Genomic DNA, 22280 nt, shown 5'->3' with positions numbered 1-22280 from the left:
GTATTTAGTTATGCAGCACAATATCCATGATGCAACAACATCAACTGTTGCATGGCTAAACACTTATACGGTCCCAAAGGCGAGACCTATTGGCTATGCCAGTGCTTGTTCTTTTTCCTTTCACACTTTACCATGCGGTCATTACATTTAGTCAAATATATTTCGTAGATCAACATATTTGTTTAAACAATAAATTAACTTTCACAGGTTACATTAATATTTAAAAATATCGCCCATATATTCCCATTATGTATACATAACAAAGTGCAAATTATTTCTCCCTGGTCAAGACCTTATCATATACCAATGGATTATCACTAGATTCTCAGCAGCCGACCCAGTATATCAAAATTAATCGTCGTCTTGGTGTCCATCCCCGGGTTCCCCTTGTTGCAGGGGTGGAGTGGATTCTGTCTTGGAGTGCAATTATGTGCAACATACAACTATGTATCTATTACAGAAACATTCAACTAATAATACGGAAGAGATACACCATTAAGAAAATAAATTGTATCCATATTACATGTAATATGAATATCTAAATTCCCCTTTCAGACCATTAAAAAAATGTAAATGTTATCTATGATGAAACATGTTTTTCTGGATCTCTATAAGTCTATGGCAAACATTGTTGCTACATTTCCACCCAAAAAGTGAAATGAAATTAAATGAAAAATGAAACTTATAAAGCGCACATAGACCTACGGTTTCTTGGCGCTGGGGTGGGAGAGCAAGCCAGTACAGATCGAGTGGGCTAGTTGTAGGCTAATGAAAAGAGCCAAGTTTTCAAAGATTTTCTGAACTGAGCATAGGATGGAATGAGGCGGAGTGCAGGGGGAAGGGAGTTCCAGAAAAGAGGAGCCTGAGTGGAAAATCACAAACCGCCGTGTTTTTTACGCTTGAAGAGACCAGGAGTGAGAAGATTGTGACTGGAAGAGCGAAGATCACGCTGGGGAGCGTAGCAGTGCAAAAGGGAAGAGATAAAAAGAGGTCCCTGAGAGGAGAGAGCTTTGTGAATCAGGCAGCCGAGTTTGAAAAGGCTACGCTGAGCAACTGGGAGCCAGTGAAGATTCTTTAAAAGAGGCTTGGTGTGGGTAGATTTTGGCAGACCATAGACCAGCCTGGCAGCCTGGTTCTGAATAAGCTGGAGGCGTTTAGATTGATATGCAGGAATGCCCACATATAGGGCATTAGCATAATCAATGCGTGAGATCACGAGTCACAGGATGGCCTGTACAAGAGCCTCGTGAGAGAGGAGTCTGCTAATTTTGCGGATACGACTTAAATGATAAAAACAGGTGGATATAACTAAATTAATTTGTGCCCTCATAGAGAGGTCCTTGGAGATGATGATACCAAGGCTCTTAACAGAGTCAACAGGGGAAGGAGAGGGACCAAGTGAGGGTGGCCAAAAGGTAGAGTTCCAGGGGCTGCTAGAGGGACCGGAAAGAACTAGATCCGTTTTATCAGGTTTGAGCTTGAGATGATTCAAGTTCATCCAGGAGCTAATATAGTTCATAACAGAGTGGACATTATGTACAGAGGAAGGGGAGGAATCAATACTGTAAATGAGCTGAAGGTTGTCCGCGTAGTTGAAGATGGTGACAGATTTGTGTTTAAGCTCTGAGATGAGTGGGCGGATGTAAAGATTGAAGAGGAGTGGTGAAAGAGAGGAGCCCTGCGGGACTCCACAGGCAAGATGTTTTCCCACAGAGGAAAAAGGAGGGAGGGACACTGCCCGAGTGCGATCCTGAAGAAAGGAGGTGATCCACTTCAGTGGCAGCCCCCGGATGCCGGCGTGCTCGACACGTTCGAGTAGGATGTTATAGTCTACCGTGTCGAACGCCGCCGACAAATCCAGGAGCACCAGAGCTTGAGAGATGTTCTGATCAGCCCCCTTTCTTAACTCCTCATGGACGGACAAGGCGATAGATTCAGTGGGGATCAAGGAAGTGGGTGGTTTCAATAAAGTCACTCAGGCAGTTAACCACATAAGCTTCCAAAACTTTCCCCAGATAGGGGAGGAGGGAAATTGGGCGAAAATTTGAAAGAACAGCTGGGTCAGCTCCAGGTTTATTAGGAATGGGCGAGACCACCACTGTTTTAAATGGGAGGGGAACTATCCCTGAGGAAAGGGAATTGTTTATGTTACGGTAGATTTCACGGCTGATGTGGGAGGGGCAACTATCCTGAGGGGAGCCCGACGTAACTTTTCCTAGGAGAGAAAAGAAAGTGTCATCCGTAAGTGTAGGAAACATGAGATAATGGACTTGATTTGGGGGGGCCATATTGGGATACGGCATGGTAGCAGTGGTGGGGATACTGGTTTTGATGTTTATGATTTTTTCAATAAAATAACTATTAAGGAAATCACAGAGGGATTGAGAGGACGGGGATTTGATGGTGACACGGTCAGGTTTAACCAGTTCGTCCAAAATGGAGAAAATAGTTTTTGATTTGCAGTTGGAGCTGAGAATTTTTGCAGAGAAGTATGTAGCTTTAGCCTTCACAATAGCCTCTTTATGCTCATAAAGGGCATTCAAAAACAAGGATTTTTTAAGGGGGCAACTGTGAAGCCTCCACTTGCGCTCCAAATGGCGCAAAGCAAGATTCCTTTCCCTAAGATCTTTGGAGAACCAGAGTTGTGCATCGTGGGGTCTCTTAGTTTTTAGAGGCTTAAGGGGGGCAAAATTATCTCTTGCCTGGGTCATCCAGGAAGAGAGAGCTTCAGCCTGCAGGTGAGGTGAGCAGTGGGGATCCATAAGATCAGGGAAGGTGGGAAGGGTGGAAGTGAGGTTTGTGCAAATGGAGGGGAAATCTACATGTTTCCAGTTTCTGACCATGGAGGGAGCTGCTGTATGTATGGCGGTGGAGGGCGGGAGGCTGATAGAAAAGGAAACAAAATAGTGGTCGGACCAGGCACAGGGGGATACCTGAAGATCGAGGATATCCAGATTGAGACTCCAGGCCTGGTCCAAAGTGTGCCCTTTAGTGTGGGTGGCTACTTCGATATGTTCTGAGAAGTTAAGCCCGGAAAGTAAGTCCGTGAATTGCTTTGAGTGAGGGCTCTCAAGAGGATCATGAGGCCAGTAATAAAAATCACCTATAATGAGGAGTCTGGCGTGATTAATCACCAGCTCTGCAACCAGGTTACTAAAGAATTGAACAAAATTAGAGGAGAGGTTGGGTGGGCGATAGCAAAGAACACATGCCAGAGGGAAGTGTTTAGAGTGCAAAGTAACTACAAGAATGTCGGCCAGAGGAGGAAGGGGGACTGTAATGGAGGTGAAGGAGTGGGGATGGGCAATGATAGCAGCGACTCCCCCCCCCCAACCTTCCCATCTGGCCGGTTAGCCTGAAGAATATAGTAATTGCCAGGGAGAGCAGCCAGAATATCTGGCATGGACTCAGACGAAAGCCACGTTTCTGAAAGAAACAGGATATGGGGCTGAGGGTGTTGAGTAGATGGAAAATCTCAACCTGGTGTCTAGGTAACGAGCGGGTGCTTAAATACCAGATGGAGAGTTTGGTGGGAGCGGATTTAAGGCAAGTAATAGCAGTGGAGGGAGCCTGAGAGGCATTCGAAAGTGCTGGAATAGGGAGGGAGCATGAATTTTGTAGGGTATTAGGAAGGATCATGGGGGGGCAGATAAAAGATCCCAATTGAGCATAGTCTGCCACGCAGTTCACTACCAATGGGCCAAGCGCCCTGAAGAGTCTTAAGGTCTGCAGAAGAATAGGCAGGGGAAAAATGGGCAAGGGGTAGGGCCCTGGGCCGTAGTCGGGCACAGACGGGCTTGCCTTCGGCGCGCCGCCGGCGCGCCCGCTGCGCGCGTCCGCTGCACGACTTGTAGAGCATCTGTTGAATAGTGGAAGAGCAGCCAATGGGAGAGTTGAATTGGAGTGTCTGCGTGGTGGATGGGCCCGGAAGTAGTGGATTACTTCCAGGACCCGAAATCTCCTCGCTTGTCCCTCCATAACAAACCAAATACTTGGAGGTGGACCGGGGACTGTGGAGCTGGTAAAAGCGGTACGAGCGCACAATTAGCCCAGAGCAGATAAAAGACAGGAAAAATAGCGAGTTTACATAAAATTACAAAGTTCCTGTTTAGTTTAATTTATTAAAAAGCAATGGCGCCCTAAATCGGCTTTCGCCTAAGCCCGTGAAGTACCTGATAACAAGCGCGTCCACCGTGCAGCTTGCAGGCTCCTGTTATGTAGCCAGTGGAGGTGGGACTGATCCAGTGGGGGTGTCTGCGTGGTGGATGGGCCCGGAAGTAGTGAATCACTTCCGGGACCCGAAATCTCCTCCCTTGTCCCTCCACAACAAACCAAATACTTGGCGGTGGTCGGGGGACTATGGAGCCGGTAAAAGCGGTACGAGCGCACAATTAGCCCAGAGCAGGTAAAAGACAGGAAACATAGCGAGGTTACATAAAATTACAAAGTTCCTGTTTAGTTTTATTTTTTTTAAAGCAATAGCGCCCTAAATCGGCGTTCGCCTAAAGCCGTGAAGTACCTGATAACAAGCGCGTAACTCGCAACAGGAAAAAGGGAATAAAGGGGGACTGTGGAAAGGAAAGAAAGGCGTGTGGATGTCTAAGAAAAGTGTTCGTGGAAGAGTAAGGGGAGACTAAGAAATGGAAGCGCGAGAAAAGTGAGCGAGGAGGGGAAATGAGAGCGGCAAATAGGAGCCCGACGGAGTTGCGGGGGTGAAAGGATAAAAGGGACATTATGAAGTAGAAAGAGCAGAGAGTGGAGAGACAACAAGGGAAAGAGAAGAGGAGAAAAGAAAGAGGAGTAAAAGGGAGGAAACGAGAAAGCGGTAGCGCGCCGAGAAAAGGGGGAGGAAAAGGAAAAAAGTGAGCTACAAAATCAGCGGTGAGGGTGGGAGGAAAGGGAAAGAAAGCCAAAAAGCAGTTCAGTTTTCACACTATGCCATACAAGGCATCCCACTAAACAGAGAGCGATAAAGTGGGTGACAAGAAAAATGGGGTGAGAAGAGCTAGTGACAAAAATGGGGTGCAAAGAGCAAGTGATAACAATCACAGCAGGGAAACGACGAGCGACTATGAACACAGCGTTTCCCTTGCGGGACAGAGCAGGGGCACCATCTGTTTGCAAGAAAATTACAAACAGATGTCGCCAAAGCTCGCTCCCGCAAGGGAAACACCAAACATGCAAACGTTGCAATAGAAAGCAATGCAAAACGTGCACGTTTTTGGGCAAAAAAGCTGACGTTACCGCCCGTGGGTGACGTTTATGTAGGTCCCGCTACATCATTCCGTCGCCAACTACGACAAACGCAGCGCTGACTGACACCACCTAATGACACACAGGGGTACTGCCGAAGAAAGAATTCTCTGGATCCAGACTGACGCCGGGGGGGAAATTCTAAGGTAAGGAATATACAACTAACAGTCTCTATCAGATTCATTGTTTCTAAGAACATCTTAGAATTTAGTCAATTAGAGCAATTGATTTTGTAGGTTGATTTATTTATCTTTTCTGTAGCACGGTAACCTTCCAGTGACAACTCAAACTGCAACACTGCTCAAAAGAAAAGTCTCTGGAGGGGCCATGCCCTCAGCATCTTATTTAATTCATTATATTAAGTAGGTATAGACTTTATATCACTAGACCAATCTGGTAAATGCACCGTATTCCTTATGTCCTGTTAAGTTCACGAGGTCCACATGTACACATGTATTCGTGAGTTTGCATTCTGTTGATGTAAGATACAGATGTAGCTGCCTTTCAAACATTATACTTCAAAGGGTTATTTTTTTGGGGGAAACTGCTAAATAATCTTATTAAAGTATAATGATTCCTTTGTTCAACAATCTGCAGAGTGATAAGCAGTGTGTTAATTATCTTGTTACTCATTACATGGAGAACTACCAGACTCTGCAGAAAAGGCGGACCTCAAATAAATCTAACTGCATTGTCACTCCATTTCAGAGCAGGTAAACAAGATCTCCAACGTTCTAATTAACATGACAACACGGGAGCGCAGGAATTAAGCCATCCTAATTTAAAATAGAATATAATAACTTTTTATTTTGTTGTATTATACCATTTTTAAACTGGTTGGAGGCGTAAGTGTTCTCGTGATTCACAGAACACATTCAATATAGAAGAGGTTTTTGCTGCATAGCTCTGAATTGTTTTGCACAGATGTCAAAGCAAAATAAGACAATAATACTAAACATCTCTGTACATGCTTTAAAGGTATGCAGACTGGAGTGAGGCAACCTGGCTCAATCTATTTAATTTCCTTGGTTAAAATAATACTGTTTATTTCTTTTACATATAATGTCTTCAAATAAGTTCGGCTTTAGCGGAAATCGATTTTACGCACCCTGCTTAAAAATGGCTTTACATATAAAATAACCAAATAAACAGAAAACACATTTTACATCCGTAACTGCATGAGAACCTCACAGTCTAAAATCTAATCTCAAAGTATGTATTGTAGTATAAACTGCATTGAAAAGGCAAATATCATTCCAAAGTAGAATGAATGTTTCTGCGTTCACTTCTTGTAACATTAGTAAAACATATTACACGTTACCTTGAGTGGATTTGAATTTGCTCTGGGGTTTACCGAGAGGCTTCAATGGGGTGCAGGCTGGAGGGGGCTGGAACAACTTTTCTTCCATGTTTGCTTCTTTTACATATTTACAGGATTTGCCAAGCAACACAATGCTGTTAAGGACCTTAAGCGTTATAAGCCTAAATAAAAAAGTAAAGCAGTATATTAGAGACATTGGTAACGGCTATTGGAGACATGTTCTGTGTGTGGTAGTGGGGCGATTAATTAGGTGAATGCGAGATGAAGCCAAAAGATGGAAGGATGAGTTTGGAGAAAGACGGGTGAGAGCATGGGTGAATGTATGTAGAGAACTCAGACTGTAATACATTAAAAAAAAAATACGAATAGTATGCACACATTACACCAGGGTAGGGCACCATGCCAAGAAAGTCCACCACCATTATTTCAATACAAGAACGACTGCAAGGACGGTTAACTACAATGCCTACAATATGTACGGACCTGTAGTCATTATGCCAGAGCAAGCTTTACACAGGCACGTGCTCCATTGACTCAAGAATGCTTATAGTATGTTGTCATTTACTACCACTATGCATGTTCAGAATTTGACCCATCACTCAGCAATCCATGCAAATCTTAAGAGCTGCACACTCCCGAATAAGCCCACACACACTCACAGTTACACTCTCACACCGTTATTCTGAGAAACATTGAGGACTCACATAATCAACCTATATGTCTTCACGCACCCTTCTAGAGGCCCCGACTTGGATATTCAAAATAATAAGCAAGACACAACCAAGATTCTGGTCTTGTCCAAGATAGGAATCTGAGGAATGTGGTGGCTTGTGGTTGAAGCAAGGAGGTGTGTTGCAGAAATGGTGTGCTGGTGTAAGAATACAGAAATTACGAGAGCCTGCTTACAACTGTGTCTTTCTGGGAGTGTGTGGGGCCGATGTATGAGTAGACCTAAAGCGGACATGATTAAGAGATTAACACCTTTAATACTGATGGTTTATTACATTTTCCCAATGCGGCTAGGATAACTGCAGTTCTAAGCACCCAATGTTGTTGTCTGTGCGACCATATGAGAGTTCTGGAAATAAAATAGTACGCATAATTTGGGAATATTGCCAGTACCCACATTAGCGCTTTTGACATGCTGAATTTAAGGACTGCACGTCAGAGACACTTGTGTGTCATTTCCAGGCTGCTATGCAATGCAGATAAAAGCGGTGGCAGAATCTAAGCAGTACGTAAAGTCCAATATCTTAAAAGCCTGATGATGGAACCCATGTCCTGTTCACTAGCCTTCATTCATTTTCTTAATAGGTTTGGGGAAATGTATTCAGCTTCGGGCTCCCAACATTTTGAGGTAAACGTTCCTTTACCATCCTCAGCTAAACGTAGCCCTCTGTGTTTAAGTAAGTTTACATCTATGAGGAATGGGTTTGAAAGTCACACAAAACTATATTCAAGTATGCCATCAGCTGCGCACACAGACATTTTCAGTAAACCGCTCCTAACATCAGACACCCATGGAGGCTGTCAGACGCCCAGGCACACTACCAGAATACACACTCCCATCCATGAATCAAACTCCAAACATCAACATGCACATGCTTTCTCACGCAACCTCGGTCAATACCAATCTCCCTGTTTAGACATCAGTAAAACCAGCAAATGACCAAATAAACCCGAACACCCCCTGTAAATACCTTCGCACACATTCAAACTGTACCCACCAACACAGATATCAGAAATCCAGAGATACCTGCTGAGACATGCAAATACAGGGACCTCCCCCAAACAGCAAGGCTGGATGGAATAACTCAGGCAGAATGGTTCAGCTGCAGAACAAGACCTGGGCTACTTCACCACAGAATGGGGTCTAAATGGACACAAGAAAAGAAATCATAGTGTCACGCTAATTCCATCATAGCACAGTTTAGGACCATCCTAATGCCTCTACTATGTTCTGCAGGAAGGGGGCAGTTGCGTGGTTAACAAACCCAGACAAGGGCGGCAGTGCCAGATCTCTGAACTGGGCCCCCAGCTGGTTCAGACCCAACCAACCCCCTTCCCTATATAAAGGCCTGTTTTGATTAAGCGCAGAGGGGTTTATAAGCTGTACTATTTATGAGCCTCAAACCCCCACTTTTGCTGCACTGATGATCATTTTCCTTCCTCTACCCGGGTCCGCATGTTTGATGTGAAGCATCAGGCGACTGACAAACTACTGGAGTGAGCCACCATGTGCTTCAACTGCTTCCCACCTGTTGTCAGAGAATAAATCCCAGTTCTCTGCTGAGGCAACAAATGGATGGGACTGCCTGTGTCTGGACCTATAGCTGCACTATCAGCTGCCCATGAAACGGTTTTGGTGATGGGAGCAAGCTTCATCTTTCCAACACAGAAACATGCAAAGATCACATCGCTCATTTTCAGGACCTGGGAAACATACAGATGCAACCACGATCTCTCTTCCCTGGTAGATTACAATAATCAGACTATAAGAGAGAATGCCCTTCATCAAGTCTGGCGTCAGCCAAGACCTTTTGATTTAAATAAAATTCTATATATATTATACTAGTAGAGACTTTTAGCAAGCTCTTTTCGTCCATTGGTCTGTTATTAACATTTTTGTTCTGCTCACCACAGCATACAGCACGATGCCTAGGTTCAGCCCACTTCAGCCATAGTCTTAACTCTTTCAATGATGGCATTCTGCTCTTGTTCAATGTACACTAACACACCAAAAGTAGTCCCCTTGTACGTTTTCACAACAACAACAAAAACATTTGCAAACCTTTGCAAAGCCAAATTTAGGCAGCCCACAACAGATGTATTGGCTTTGCCAATGTTTGTTTTTTTAAATGGAAAACACCGTTCTGTATTTTTCTGCAAATAGCAGTCCAACCAGCAGCTCTGCTATCCCCGTTTTAATCTAAGTGTGTAATAATGTAACGCAGGAACTTTTATTGTTTAATATTTTTGTAGACATGTGACTTGTACATGCTCCTTCTTCCCAGACTACACATTTCAGAGGCCGGTGTATACGAGTTCCCTCACAGCACATTCAGCTAGTTGACTCTATTACATGAGGAACACGGAGTAAGACATTTTTATAATAAGGAGTGAAATGAAAGTGACTGAGTTGGAGGTCACTTTTATTTTGTGGGTTTCTACTGGGTGAACCCTTTCTTACCTCTTTTACTCCTCTGCCTGCTGAACAACTGTTAAGTCTGTATTACCATGTAGTGTCAGGTCTGCGAAAGGGGAGAACTGTGAGTAGCTCCTTGTCTCTCCTCATCGCTTCTGGTCATGAATCACATGCAATGAATTTGCTAAAGTAGTCCGGATACCAACGGAGGTAAGAAACCAGTGACAACTTTACAAATTTATTGCTTACCTTTTAAATGTAAATTGCATAACAATTACTCTCTCAACATGTCCTGTGCCTGTGCCTCTTGCTGTCAGATCTAGCTAGGTAGAATCTAGGCAGACTACGCACATCATTAGCTGGCTGAGAAATGGAATCTGCATTACCCTTTTATGATGTCTAAATTAGCTAGGAACTTCATTAGACCCATAAGTCCTAGCAATTTGCCTACCTATGTTATGGAAAAAGAAAAAGAATCAAAGTAAAACATCTGAAAATGGTTTAGAAACTTGGTGAGTTGTCCGAAGTGGGGATTAGCTGATCTGTGGGACGTGACGGATCACCAACCTGGGAGGAAATGTTGAATCCTTCTCTCCATAGGTTGGGAATGCCTCACTAAGGTAAGCTAAAGTGAGTTGGTGCCCTCTTTTCTAAATGAACAGTTCATTATAATCCATCATATCAACATTCCAATTCATGAATCAAATACTTCATAACACCTACTTATATCTCCCAAACTAATTTTCCTTTAAAGCTCTTTGAAAATACTGCATCAAGCAAATGAATCCATCAGTTCTCCCTTTGCAGTAATATCTTATTGGTATCTCAACATTAACAAACCTGTGAAGGTCTTCACTTCCTGGAATTTTATTTGGTTATTTTATGCTTTGCTTCTTTAAAATGTTTCACCTTTGCTGAAATCTGATTTTAGTTCCTAATGTTATCTATCTGTGCCGGTATTCTCATGCAGGGTTACACAAGGTAATTCCTCGCTTAAGATGTAGAAAAGTGTATAATCTTGGGCACTGAGTTACCTTCTGGTCTGCTGCTTGAGTTGTTTAAGTATTATAAGAGGAGGATTCCAGCAGGGACTGGTACTGGTAGATGAGGTTTCAATAACGTAGCCTTGTATCTTCTTTCTGACACTGGTAGCGATTTGATGCTGATAGTAGCATCTCAACACAACCTTCTTGCAAAGAGTAATTAAGTCTGACATGCGATAACTGGACCAGTGTGCACACAGGATGGATGCAAATTGATCTGTTTCTGCGGCCTTTGTCTCATGAAGACCTTTAATTCTGCTATCTCTGGTGATTTTTCATTTTCTAATTGGTTTTAAAAATGTTGATTGCTGCACCGTTTGTTTGGTTGTCCTTTCTAATCAACAGACAAGTGAACACTTTCAATCCCCGGCAACCCAGTATCGTCACAGTCCTAATTGTGACGCAGTCGCACCTACAACGTACTTAATGCATGAAACTGCTTCAATTTTTTGCCAACCGGATTTGGCTAACTGCGTTGCACTAATGGTTATGCATAATTTCACCCTTGGAATGCAAACATTCTGGAACAACTTTTCTTCATCAACTGCAATTGGCACACTATGGCTAAACAATATACTGTGTTGTTTCATCACTGGAACAAAAACAACATGGAGCAAATTAGTCGTTGAGGAACAGCTCCTTCAACATTATCCCAACTGAAATTGGTGCATTGTGGCTCAATGTTCAGCATCGTAACATTACTGGAACACATAATCCGTGGTGCATTCCAATTACTCAGCTTTGGGCAAGAAGTTCTCTCGGTAGTGGCTTTTGTACCAGTATAATGCAGGGAAATATACCCTTGTAAACTTTTTAAGGGTTCTAAAAGAAATGTAGCCCTACAAACTCGTCTAGGTGCAGAAAAACAGGAAGTGTTAGATATCTTTCAGCCTTACATCCCGAAGATGTCAATGGTCTAAATGAAAATGAATGTGTTCTTAAAAAAACCAAAAAAAACTGGACTAACACATTACCTACCTAGAAAAAGTACCAAATTAGACCGCTATCATTTTGGCAAATATATCCAACGAGCAGAGAATTTTATCACTTCACTCAGAAATTTGCTTCTTGTAAATTTGGAGAGTTAGTTGAAGCTAGTTGAAGAAAGAATTAGAGACCAATTTGTTTTGTTTTGTAAATCAGACAAAAGAAGAGAAGAAATATTCTTGAAGGATGAAACCACTTTGCATGATGTAGTCATATCATGGATAAACATGTTGAACAGATGATGTTCTGTGTGGCTGAGTTGAAGAGGTGAACACTGGAGGCAGTGGAGAGGTCAATGCAGAAGAGAAAAAAGTAATAGTAAAAAGTTAAGTCAATTGAAAGGCTCTTGTTTAAGATGTGGAAACCCAGAGCATTTAGTGTTGAGCAAGGATTCTCCTGCTGTAATGGTTTCAGGATATAAGTGCAAGAGGAAAGGACACTTTTCAAAATTCTATGGTTCTAGTAATAAAATTGTGAGTGGAGTGAAGGAAATTTGTGAACAAATAGTTTTGATGGTGGGAGAAGGAACATATGAGCTAGTAACAGTTAATGACAGAGGAATGCCTATGTTGTCTGGCACATGTTCCAAGTTCAATATTGTACCTAAAGAATTTTTAAGGTACATTTGAAAAGCAAATGGTATTACAGAAGATCTGTATTAGACTGTGGGGGAGAAAGGGGTGTAACAGCGGACAACCCATGAAAATGGTAGGTTACTTTCATGCTCTGACTGATTACAGAGGCCGATTTGCAGAAGGCAAAAATGTGGCAATTAAAGGAGAAAATATCCATGGATGGCCACAGGAGAGAGATCTAGGGATTTAACTGGAACCCAGTGTTGAATTGAACCTCAGATCAATATGCATGAAGTGATGATTAAGTGAGAAGATTTCCAAACTTGTTATCTGGAAAATTTCAGCAAGAAGCTTAGCTGTCTTTACAACTACGTTCATCAAATCAACCTGAAAAAGAATGCAACTCCAGTGATAACAGAACCTGTTGGAACTACCCAGTGCTTAGTGCCTATGGTGTACCTCTGTGAAACAAAAGCAACCCCGTTGACCTGTTCAAATGTGTGGGTGATGAAAGTGAACTGGCAAGCTACATAGTCAGCACACAGAGTGATCCTGGATGGGAAGAACTTAGTGCCTATGGTAGTCGTTCGAAAAGCTAGTGGAGAAGTACGGTTATGTGTTGACCTGAAAAGATACAATACGAGGGTGTAGTAGATAAATTACCTATACCTAACTAACTGAGATGTTGTCCACAACTGCTGATGTAAGGCTCTTTAATACCTTGCTTTGGCCTGTTACCAGATAAAGCTACATGAAGAGTCACAGAATCTCACACCATTCATACCTCCCATGGGTTCTTGTACATTTTAAATTATGCCACTTGGTTTGGTGTCTGTTCTGCAGCATCAGTATTTCAAAGAGTCATGAACATGTTACTGAAGTTATTAGCTGGAGTGAAATATTTTCTGCAATATATACTTATTTGTTGGGAGACTTGGAGAGAACATAATTTTCAAGTGCATACAGTTTTTGGGTGAGGATGATCTGATTCTGCAAGTGGAGAAATGTCAGTTTAAAAGAAAGCATGGCACTAGTACAGTCTTGACCAAGTCTCTTCCAATTCTAAATGTTAATAGAAGTGAGCAGCTGGCCGGCATACCAGCCACTGCATGCGGTTTTCAAGAATGTGCATAATAGTGTGGAAGGATTTGGTTTGGGGGAATGCAAAGACAATTATGTCTACCACACATAAGAAGTAGGACGCTACAGTATCTTACAACTCTTAAAAGAATGAAGTACTTACGTTTAGTGACACTTTTTCAGGAGGATACTCGACCTAACCTCAGATTCCTCACCATTAGACTATCGCCAGGTGTCAGACTGAATCATGAAGGTTTTTCATCAAAGTGCCAGTAGGTGGCTTTGTGTGTCTCCAAGTCAACTATGCTCCACCTAAGAAGTGATGGCCGGAGCCACATATTACCACTACAAAAGCACAATGATGTCTTTCTTTCTTAACCTTGGACACAGAGCTCCAAAAATCAATTATTTATGCCTGTGTGCAGATCTCTAATATGGTACCTTTTAATATGTTACAGCAGGGGTCTCCAAACCGGTCCTGGAGGGCCGGATCCATGCCAGATTTTTAAAATTACTACATGTATCTCAATGGGGATATCCAACAAATATGGCATGGATCCGGCCCTCCAGGACCGGTTTGGAGACCCCTGTGGTAGAGAGTCCATTGCACAGAACGGGGAAGTGAGAAGGTGGTGAGCAATCTGCTGTTTGGGTAACCAACTTGTTCTTCTGATGGATGCTTCTAACCAAAGATTCCTCACCTTCAGAATAGATACCAAAGAAGTATTTGCCCCCTGTGGTGGGTCTGAGAAATGACTCAGACCAAAAAGTCCTGCAGGACAAAATGGCAAAAATGCCCTTTATGACGGGCCTGGCTGTTCAGACAAAACTGCTTTGTGAATGTGTGCACTGATGTTGCAGCCTGACAAATATACACTTTAGTCACCCCGCATGCCACCACAGTGGCAGCTGCATTGGCTCTTGGCTCAATGCTTCCGGAGGCTGCTTCCTGGCTAATGTGAAGCAATCTTGATATAGAGGACTATCCACCTGGATAAAGTTCTCTTCTGCCTTCCTCGTCTTACTTTACCCCAGAGAACCCTACAAAGAACTGATCATTCAAAAGATGGTCTTTAGTATGATGGCTGTAAATTTTCAGAGCTTTTCTTTCCTTTTTGTTTTTGAGGTGAGAGTTGAAGCAAAGAACGTCGGAAGCGGGATGCATCGTCCAACATGAAAGGGTGTAACAACCTTTGGTAGATCCGTGGGGCACAAAGGCGTACCGCAGGGAGAACATGGCTTCCTTAAATACCTAAATCTGTTGCTGTCTCGCCAACAGTCCCTAAAATTCAGGGTGCATTGGGATCAGCTGTGGATTTAGAACCTTGTTTGGGGACCAGGACTGAGGCCAAGGGGCATCCCAAACCCCTCCAGGACTCCCAACAGAATGGGCTGCAGAGAGTTACCAATTGGCCTCCCGACCAAGAACCTACACGATCCTGCCCCAGTATCTTGCAATCACAGGACATTCCCACAATAGATTATAGAAGTGAGCAGGTGTCCCCGAGCAGCGCCAACACGCCAGTGACTTCAGTGCGCTCACATGCAAAAGTCATGCAGACATTTTATAGGTCATGTGCCGATGACTGAGCAATATGAGCTGAAACCGTGAGGAAATAACCTGCACTCGGGGCACTATGTGAGCATCTCTCCAATCAGAATCCTCCAGGGTCCCCACCCACCGTTCCCATTTGGCTCCGGAGTGGCACAAACAAGTCAGAGGAGTGTACTATAAAGGATTTGTAAATCATTGTAATTCCCCTCTCTGCAAGGGGACCCACAGGGTCTGGGACTACGAGGAACTACATTTAGGAACTCTCCAAAATGAGCTGCGATGTTGTTCCAGGGTGCGGCGTAGCTGCAGGTATCTAACAAAATGAGATCTATGTTGGCTAACTAATTCCTGCAGAAGTGGATAGGACTTAAGGTGTTCTCCCTGCCAGACATCTCCACGTCTGGAGATCCCAATCCTGTCCCACCCACCAAACTCTTCGAAGTAGAAGATATTATGCAACCACCTGCCTACCCATGGGGGGAGGAGGGGAGAGGGTGCATGGGTTGCCAGTGTAATCTTTAGATCTCATCAAGTCCACCGTAATGTCATGCGCCAGGTCCCAAGAACCACCCTCGGGGGCTCAGGAAGAGAAGATAGAATAAGAGTGCCATACAGAAACCCTTTGATCCTGTAACGACCCATTTCAGGTACTTCCAACCAAAATGCAGGGTGCTCTCCATCCTCCACTTATTGAACACTACCAGCTGCACCGCCCTGTAATAAAGGTGCACGTCCGCCATTCCTAGCCTCCCCATCCCATGTGGATTGAGTGCTTTTCCCATGAGCTATGCAGGAATATTGGGTTGGTAAAGTCATAAGAAGGCCTGCATTTTGTCCTGCAGATGGTGCCACTAAAACTGCTGCAGTCACAAGGGATAGTTCTGTAATATATAAAGCAAGCAGGGGAAAGTGATCATCTTACTCAAAGAGGTGGGGCCCAAGATATTTTGAGGCAACTTAGCCCAACTGGTGAGATCTGTTAAGCTGGACAATAAAAGATGGATATTCAGGCTCCAAGTAACATCTGGCTCTAAGGCCACATACATTCCAAGGTACCAGAAACTCAGTCTTCACACTGTAAGTCATACAGACCATTCAGCCTCATCAGGAGGACCAAAACCTGTTTGAGACTATTGATGGGAAGCCCTGTGGCATCCTCATATAGACCAAGGATCTGCTTCACCTAAGTAATCGAGAGCGATGGATGCGAAATATAGAGAAGCACATCAGCTGCATAGAGGGCAATGTGGTCCTCCGTCACACCACCTCCCAGTCAAATCCCCAAAACGGAGCATCACAGCAAATCTATACACCAGTGGCTCGCTTGCCAGTGCAAACAAAAGTGGCAACAGAGGACATCTTTGACGGGTGTCCCGACCATTCGGGGCAGATAAAGATACCATTGACCCGCACCTGGGCCTTGGGATTAGAATAAAGCACAAACAAAAGTGGAGAATCAAGGACCCAGACACACTCCGATAAACACTTCCTCCTGAAAGGCCCAGCTAATAGAATCAAAAGCCTTCTCTAAACCCAAAGAAGAAGAGCTGTTGGATCCCCCAGTAGGTAAAAACACATACTTGCCATGTGGACCCTGCGAAGACAATGCCTGGTACTCCTACGGGGCATAAACCCACATTGATCCGGGTGTTCCAGCTGGGGGATGACTGTGAGCAAGCGGTTCACTAACACTTCCACAAACATTTTCTCCTCAGAGTTAATTAGCAAAATAGGGCGATATGACGCTCACCGATCAATAGGTTGGCCAGGTTTAGGTAGGACCACAATATCTGCCAACTCAAGCTCGGGAGGAAACTGTGTCTTGCCAACTGCCTGCTGGCAGAGGACAAGAAGGTGAAGCTTCAAATGGGTCTGAAAGTATTTGGGTCCAGAGTTTCCCCCTAGGTCCGATCCCGGAGGGCCATAGCAATCTCCTTTGATTCAAGGGGGCGGTCCAAATCTGTTCTGCCTCTCGCAGAGATCATGGGAATCGGGATGTGGAATACCAAGGGGTTAGCCACCTCCCTTTGAGGTACCTCCCTAGAGGCGTATAAAGCTTCATAATACACTGCAAATGCTATGTCCTCAACTGTGTTCGCACCACCTCCGCTCTAGTCTGAATAGAAGAAACAACCCAGGAGGCCAACTCCTGCGTCGCCAACCAATACAGGAGCGTGCCCCACGACTCAGACTCTACGTGTCGAGGCCATCTAGCATTGGCTGGCCTACTCAAGCGCCAGCTGCTGGAGCGACGTCTCAAAGGTAAGCGGTGTAAATCCACACCATCCACATTAGCGAAGCCCTTACATTCTAATCCCAGGGTATTGGGTTCTATGCCAGTGATCGGTTGCCACTGAACCCACTTCTATCCCTCAGATAAGACCTAGCCCCCCCCCCCACCCCCCCCCCCCCTCCATTATCACGGCCTTACCAGCCAACCAAAGGGTTCCTGGGGAGTCCACGGTGTCCCAGTTCAGGTCCAAGTTCCACACCCTCATGGGCAAGAAAGTCTCAAAAGTCCTGCTGCTGCAGAAACCAAGCATTAAGTCTTCAGATCGGTTATAGCTATAGCTGTGTGCCAAAAGAGAATCATTAGGGCGTGGTCTGAGATCTCTTGGGGCAGAATATGAGAGTCGGAAGTTCTGGAAAGATTCAACGCCGGAAGAAGGATGAGGTCAATACAAGAGAAAGATTTATGAGCTGTGGAGTGGTGGGTTCCAGGGTTGCATACCCCCTAGGCATCACATAGGCCTAGGACCCTCCGACCAACTGTGCAATCTCTTCCTGTCCCTCTGGTCATGGCCAACACCCGTTAGCCTTCCAGAGGGACATTAATGTCACTGAAATCCCCACCAAGAAAGGTTATTTCATGAGGGAGCCTAAGAATCTGCACTTGCAGTTCCTTCATGGAATTATGCACAGAGGTGGGAGGGACACTAATGAAGTGATCAATTTATCCATGTAGCATACCTTCCTCCACCACAAATCTCTCCTAAGAGATCCAGGCTGACCTTTCAGGGCCACAATGGGTATGTTTGATGGAGAAGCACCACTGAGCCTCTACTCTCCCTAGTGCGCCAGTGTGGAAGACCTTATCAAACACAAAACAAGCCAATAAGGAGCAATTAATGGCAAGTAGGCGAGTTTCCTGCAGGAGCAAAACTGCAGGGCCCTGCAGCTTTGCAAAGTGGAGCACCACCCCTCTTTTTATACAGTGATTATGACCATTGATGCTCCAGGTCATCAATCATAGGTGCAATTGAATATGGTAATAGCCATTGCAGCTAGTAGTGCCCCAAAGGGGCGCATGTGCAAGTAGGGACAACCCAATCCGGGTATGAGTGATGTAAAAATGCAGTGTACCTGTGGTACTCATCGTCATCAATCAAGACAGTCTGTCTGAAACAAGAACAAAACAAACACACATACCCAAACACACCCCACCCCACAAGAAGATAACTTGCGCGAAAGTTCACTCCACACTTGTGCATGCGTCATCACACCATAGCTAAAGGAGACACAAGTGCTGACAGAGTCATAAAGGACAAGAATCGTGAAAGGCCCAGTCCATAGAGTCTGCCAATAAATCACTGGCTAATGTCTGGAGGGAGCTGGGAGCTGTCGCTGTGAGGACACTAATCTGTGGGAGCAAGGCAGCCCGACCTTGGGCCTCAGCCTCCCAGGTCAGTGTCAGAGTCCACCCTAGACCCTCGACGGCCGACCTTCATGACATCCTTCTGCGATCGGGGAGTCCTCCCCTGCCTTCAGAGGACCTCAGTCCACGTGAGACCGCCCCCATCCCGGCAGCGGATATAATGTCAATGCTTGCTGTTCAGTCACTCACTCCCATGCTGCCTCTGAAGTATCAAAGAAAACAGTTTTAGAGTTATGAATGACCTGTGAGCGCGCTGAGAACATCAGCAAGTTCTTCAAATTTAAGGAGTGAAGTTTCACCTTGACCGTTTCATAGGATTTCCGGGTCAACTGCACCTGATGTGTAGTCTAGGAAAATCATATGTTGTGCACCGTGAACCGGGTTCCTAGCCTGGCGTGTATCTTGCAGAATACAATCCCGGTCTCTATAGTGGATTACTTTTGCAATAATTGAATGATGTGGGCTCCAGGGCCAACTTAGCCCCAGGGACCTATGTGCCTGCTCAATTACGAAACAGGAGGAAAGTTGGTCAGAGGACACACCCCAAGATGAAATCCAATTTTTAAGAAAGTGCTCAGGTGTTGCCTTCTCCATAAACCTTAAGAAAATGAGTTACTTACCTGTAACTGCAGTTAACCAGTATTGGTATCTTTTTTATATACTCATATGCTTGAATCATTCCCCGCCGTCGAGATGGGAGTCCCACGTAAAATTAATCAAGCAGTGTTTAACAAATTTCATAGGCCATAATGGACCTTAACCATGTTAGTAGCCTATGTCCTTTTTTTTTTTTAAAGGACCTAATGTTGGAACACGCTCAGAAGAGGCAGATTCCCTATAATTTTCTAAGCACAAGTGGGAAGTAAGAATCCCATAAATGGGGAGGAGGGTGGGTTGTATGTGAATCTATGAAGATTACCAATACTGATAACTGCAGTTACAGTAAAGTAACACTTGGGCATGGCCAGGTGAGAGAAGTCAGCTGCGGGGGCGGAGCATCACAAGCATCTATCGCCCATATTATGCAGTGCGACTGGGGAATGGTATATTCTGTGCAGATATTTAAAGTGTATCAGGCGCAGGTGATAATTGGGGGACAGGCGTTTGGTTTGGTTGCAACAGTACAGCCAGACCTTCTGAGAGAGGTCGGTGCCCAAGTCCTCACTCCAGGCAGCGCTCGAAGCATTGGTCAGGGATGCCACAAGTGTGAGGTCATAGATCCTGGTGCGGGGGGAGCTGGACACATATGCAAAGTCGAGGCCAACCATCGCGGGGGGCTGAGGAAATGTGGGGTGGATCTCCCTGCAGGATGCTTTAATTTGGTAATACAGCAGCGTGTCCATGGGGCCGGACTCGGCAGCAAGGATGAAAATGCATTGTCAGGGTAGAGGTCCGACACAGTAGCTAGCCCCAGGCGAGCAGCACGCTTGACCATACTGGCAGTTTGCAGAGGGGGGAATGCTGGGTTATGGGCGAAGGCATTGGGCGAAGGCATGGCATTGGCGGAGTGCATGCTGGAGCAAGTGTACCTACGGATGCCATCCCAGGCCCAGCACAGGGTCTCAACTGTGTCTATATCACCACGTAGGGTTTTGAGGGGGCAAAGCGAGCGGTCAGGAGCGGCCAAGGAGCCGCAAGATCAGACTCCACCGCGACATGCAGTTGGAAAGGCATTGGGTGCAGCCAGAAGTGAAGGAAGCTGGCTTGGGCGCTAAGGGCGTATAGCTTAAAGTCTGGGGCTCCCATTCCCCCAGGGGATAGGGGCAGCTTGAGAATGTTGTATGTGATTCGGGGCTGGCGCTCAGCCAAAACAAGGGTGATTGCAAGCGAGCTTAGTTTGCTACAAAATTGTGCCGTTAGGGGGATGGGGACGTTTAAGAAGAGGTACAGAAATTTCAGAAGCACCACCATTTTCGAGATGGCAATGCGTCCCGTCAGAGACAGGGGCAATCTTTGCCATAGCTGAATCCTGGTCTCCAACCAGTCCATTGCACGGACAAAGTTGGCGCTCCAAAGTTCGTCCACGTCTCTGCTGAGCCAGAAGCCCAGATATCTGGTGGGTCCCGACGCCCAAATAAACGGGTAGTTTGGAACAAATGGAGCAGTAGCGTCCGTAAGGCGAAAGAGAACGGACTTGCCCCAGTTGACCTGAATGCCGGACAGACCTCCGAATAGCACCACCTGGCGGACCATGGGGCAAAGATTCTCCTGGGGATTACAGACTTATAACGTGACGTCGTCCGCGTACATGGAGACGACCAAAGCAGAGACCACTCTGGGTGTGGTGTTGCCTGAGCCTGGCGGCGAGGAGCTCCATTGCAATTGCGAATAACATGGGTGAGAGTGGGCACCTCTGCCTAGTGCCGATGGGGATGAGCTCCGTGATCTGTCCATTTATCCGAAGGCAGGCGGTACGGAGAGGATAGAGAAGCTGGACTTTGCGCAGAAAAAACAGGCTGAAGCCTAGGCGAGGGAGGAGATAGAAGAGGAAGGGCCTCTCGAGAGTGACGAAAGCTTTGGTGGCATCCAGGAGGGCAGCCACGGCCAGAAGAGTGAGGTTGATTTGATGGAGGACAGCAAATATGGTCAAGAGATTATGGGAGGTATCGAGGCCGGGGATGAAGCAAGACTGATCTGAGCGAGCTATCAAAAGCATGAGGGGAAGGAGACGAGAGGCCAGCAGTTTAGCGAAAATTTTATCAGGGTTAATGAGAGCTAGGGGGCGATAGGAGTAACTGAGTTCAGGAGACTTTTCTGGCTTCAGGAGGAGTGTAAGCAGGGCCTCGCAGAGTGAAGGGGGAAATGGCCGCACTCGAAAGACTCATTATACCTGGCGGCGAGGTGTGGAACCAGGAGAGGTGCAAATTTCTTGTAGAAGGACGCTGGCAGCCCATCAGAGCAGGGAGCTTTGTCCCCCGGAAGACCATTGATAGCATCCATGATCTCCTCCTTGGAGAAGGATTCATCGGGATATTCCTGGTGTCTGTCGCCCAACCAGAGGAGCTCAATAGTATCAAAGTACTGATTAAGGATGTCGAGCTGGGAATATCCCTAGCGGTGTAGAGTTGTGAGTAAAAGGCGGTGAATCTGGCCACCACCTCCTTGGGGGAAGTCGTCCTGTCCGGGACTCCGTCCTGGAGCGCGGTAATGAAGGAAGCAGTGTGTGGCTGCCGCGGGAGGTTGGCGAGGGCCTTGCCTGGGCGGTCCCCCTCGCTGTAGCGACTAGCTCTCCCTTCCCTGCCCAGGAATCAGAGCTCCCTAGCGGCCTCGTCGTTGAAGTCAGTGAGTTTGCCCCTAAGCTGCGCCAAAGTGTCGGGGTCCTGAGATTGCATGGAGTCCAGCGCCCTGATCGCCCCCTCCAGTCACTACAGAATACCCGAATAGAGCGCAGCACACCCGATTGCTTGGAGATGCATCCGCCCCGGATCACCGCCTTGAAGCCCCCCCAGAGTGTGGAGGGGGAGTCGTCTGAGCCAGAGTTGATTTCAAAATAATTTTAGATTGCAGTTTGTATCTTGTGGCAAAACACAGTCTCGAAGCGTGTTGGAGGGCAGCTGCCAGGCGAACATGCGTCGCGGGGTTTGCGGGACCTGTATGCCGAAACACACAGGAGCGTGGTCAGAGAGGGTGCGGGCCATATGATCCACGGAGGTGACCCATGCGAAG

The 22280-nt window shown here is 45.7% G+C and overlaps 1 protein-coding gene across 1 annotated transcript in view; it reads right to left on the bottom strand.

Moving 5' to 3' along the window:
* The window catches only part of TAPT1 (transmembrane anterior posterior transformation 1), a 514105-nt gene that overhangs the window by 25716 nt on the left and 466109 nt on the right, over positions 1-22280 (bottom strand). Inside the window, exon 13 of the mRNA XM_086964058.1 lies at positions 6575-6735. Within this exon, the coding sequence (XP_086820184.1) occupies positions 6575-6735 (161 nt within the window). The remainder of the gene's footprint in view (positions 1-6574; positions 6736-22280) is intronic.

Source organism: Lissotriton vulgaris, chromosome 3_2, assembly GCF_964263255.1.
Source record: "Lissotriton vulgaris chromosome 3_2, aLisVul1.2, whole genome shotgun sequence".
In the NCBI taxonomy this organism is placed as follows: domain Eukaryota; kingdom Metazoa; phylum Chordata; class Amphibia; order Caudata; family Salamandridae; genus Lissotriton; species Lissotriton vulgaris.
The sequence above is the reverse complement of the archived record's forward strand: the minus strand, read 5'-3'. Positions and strand labels throughout refer to the sequence as shown.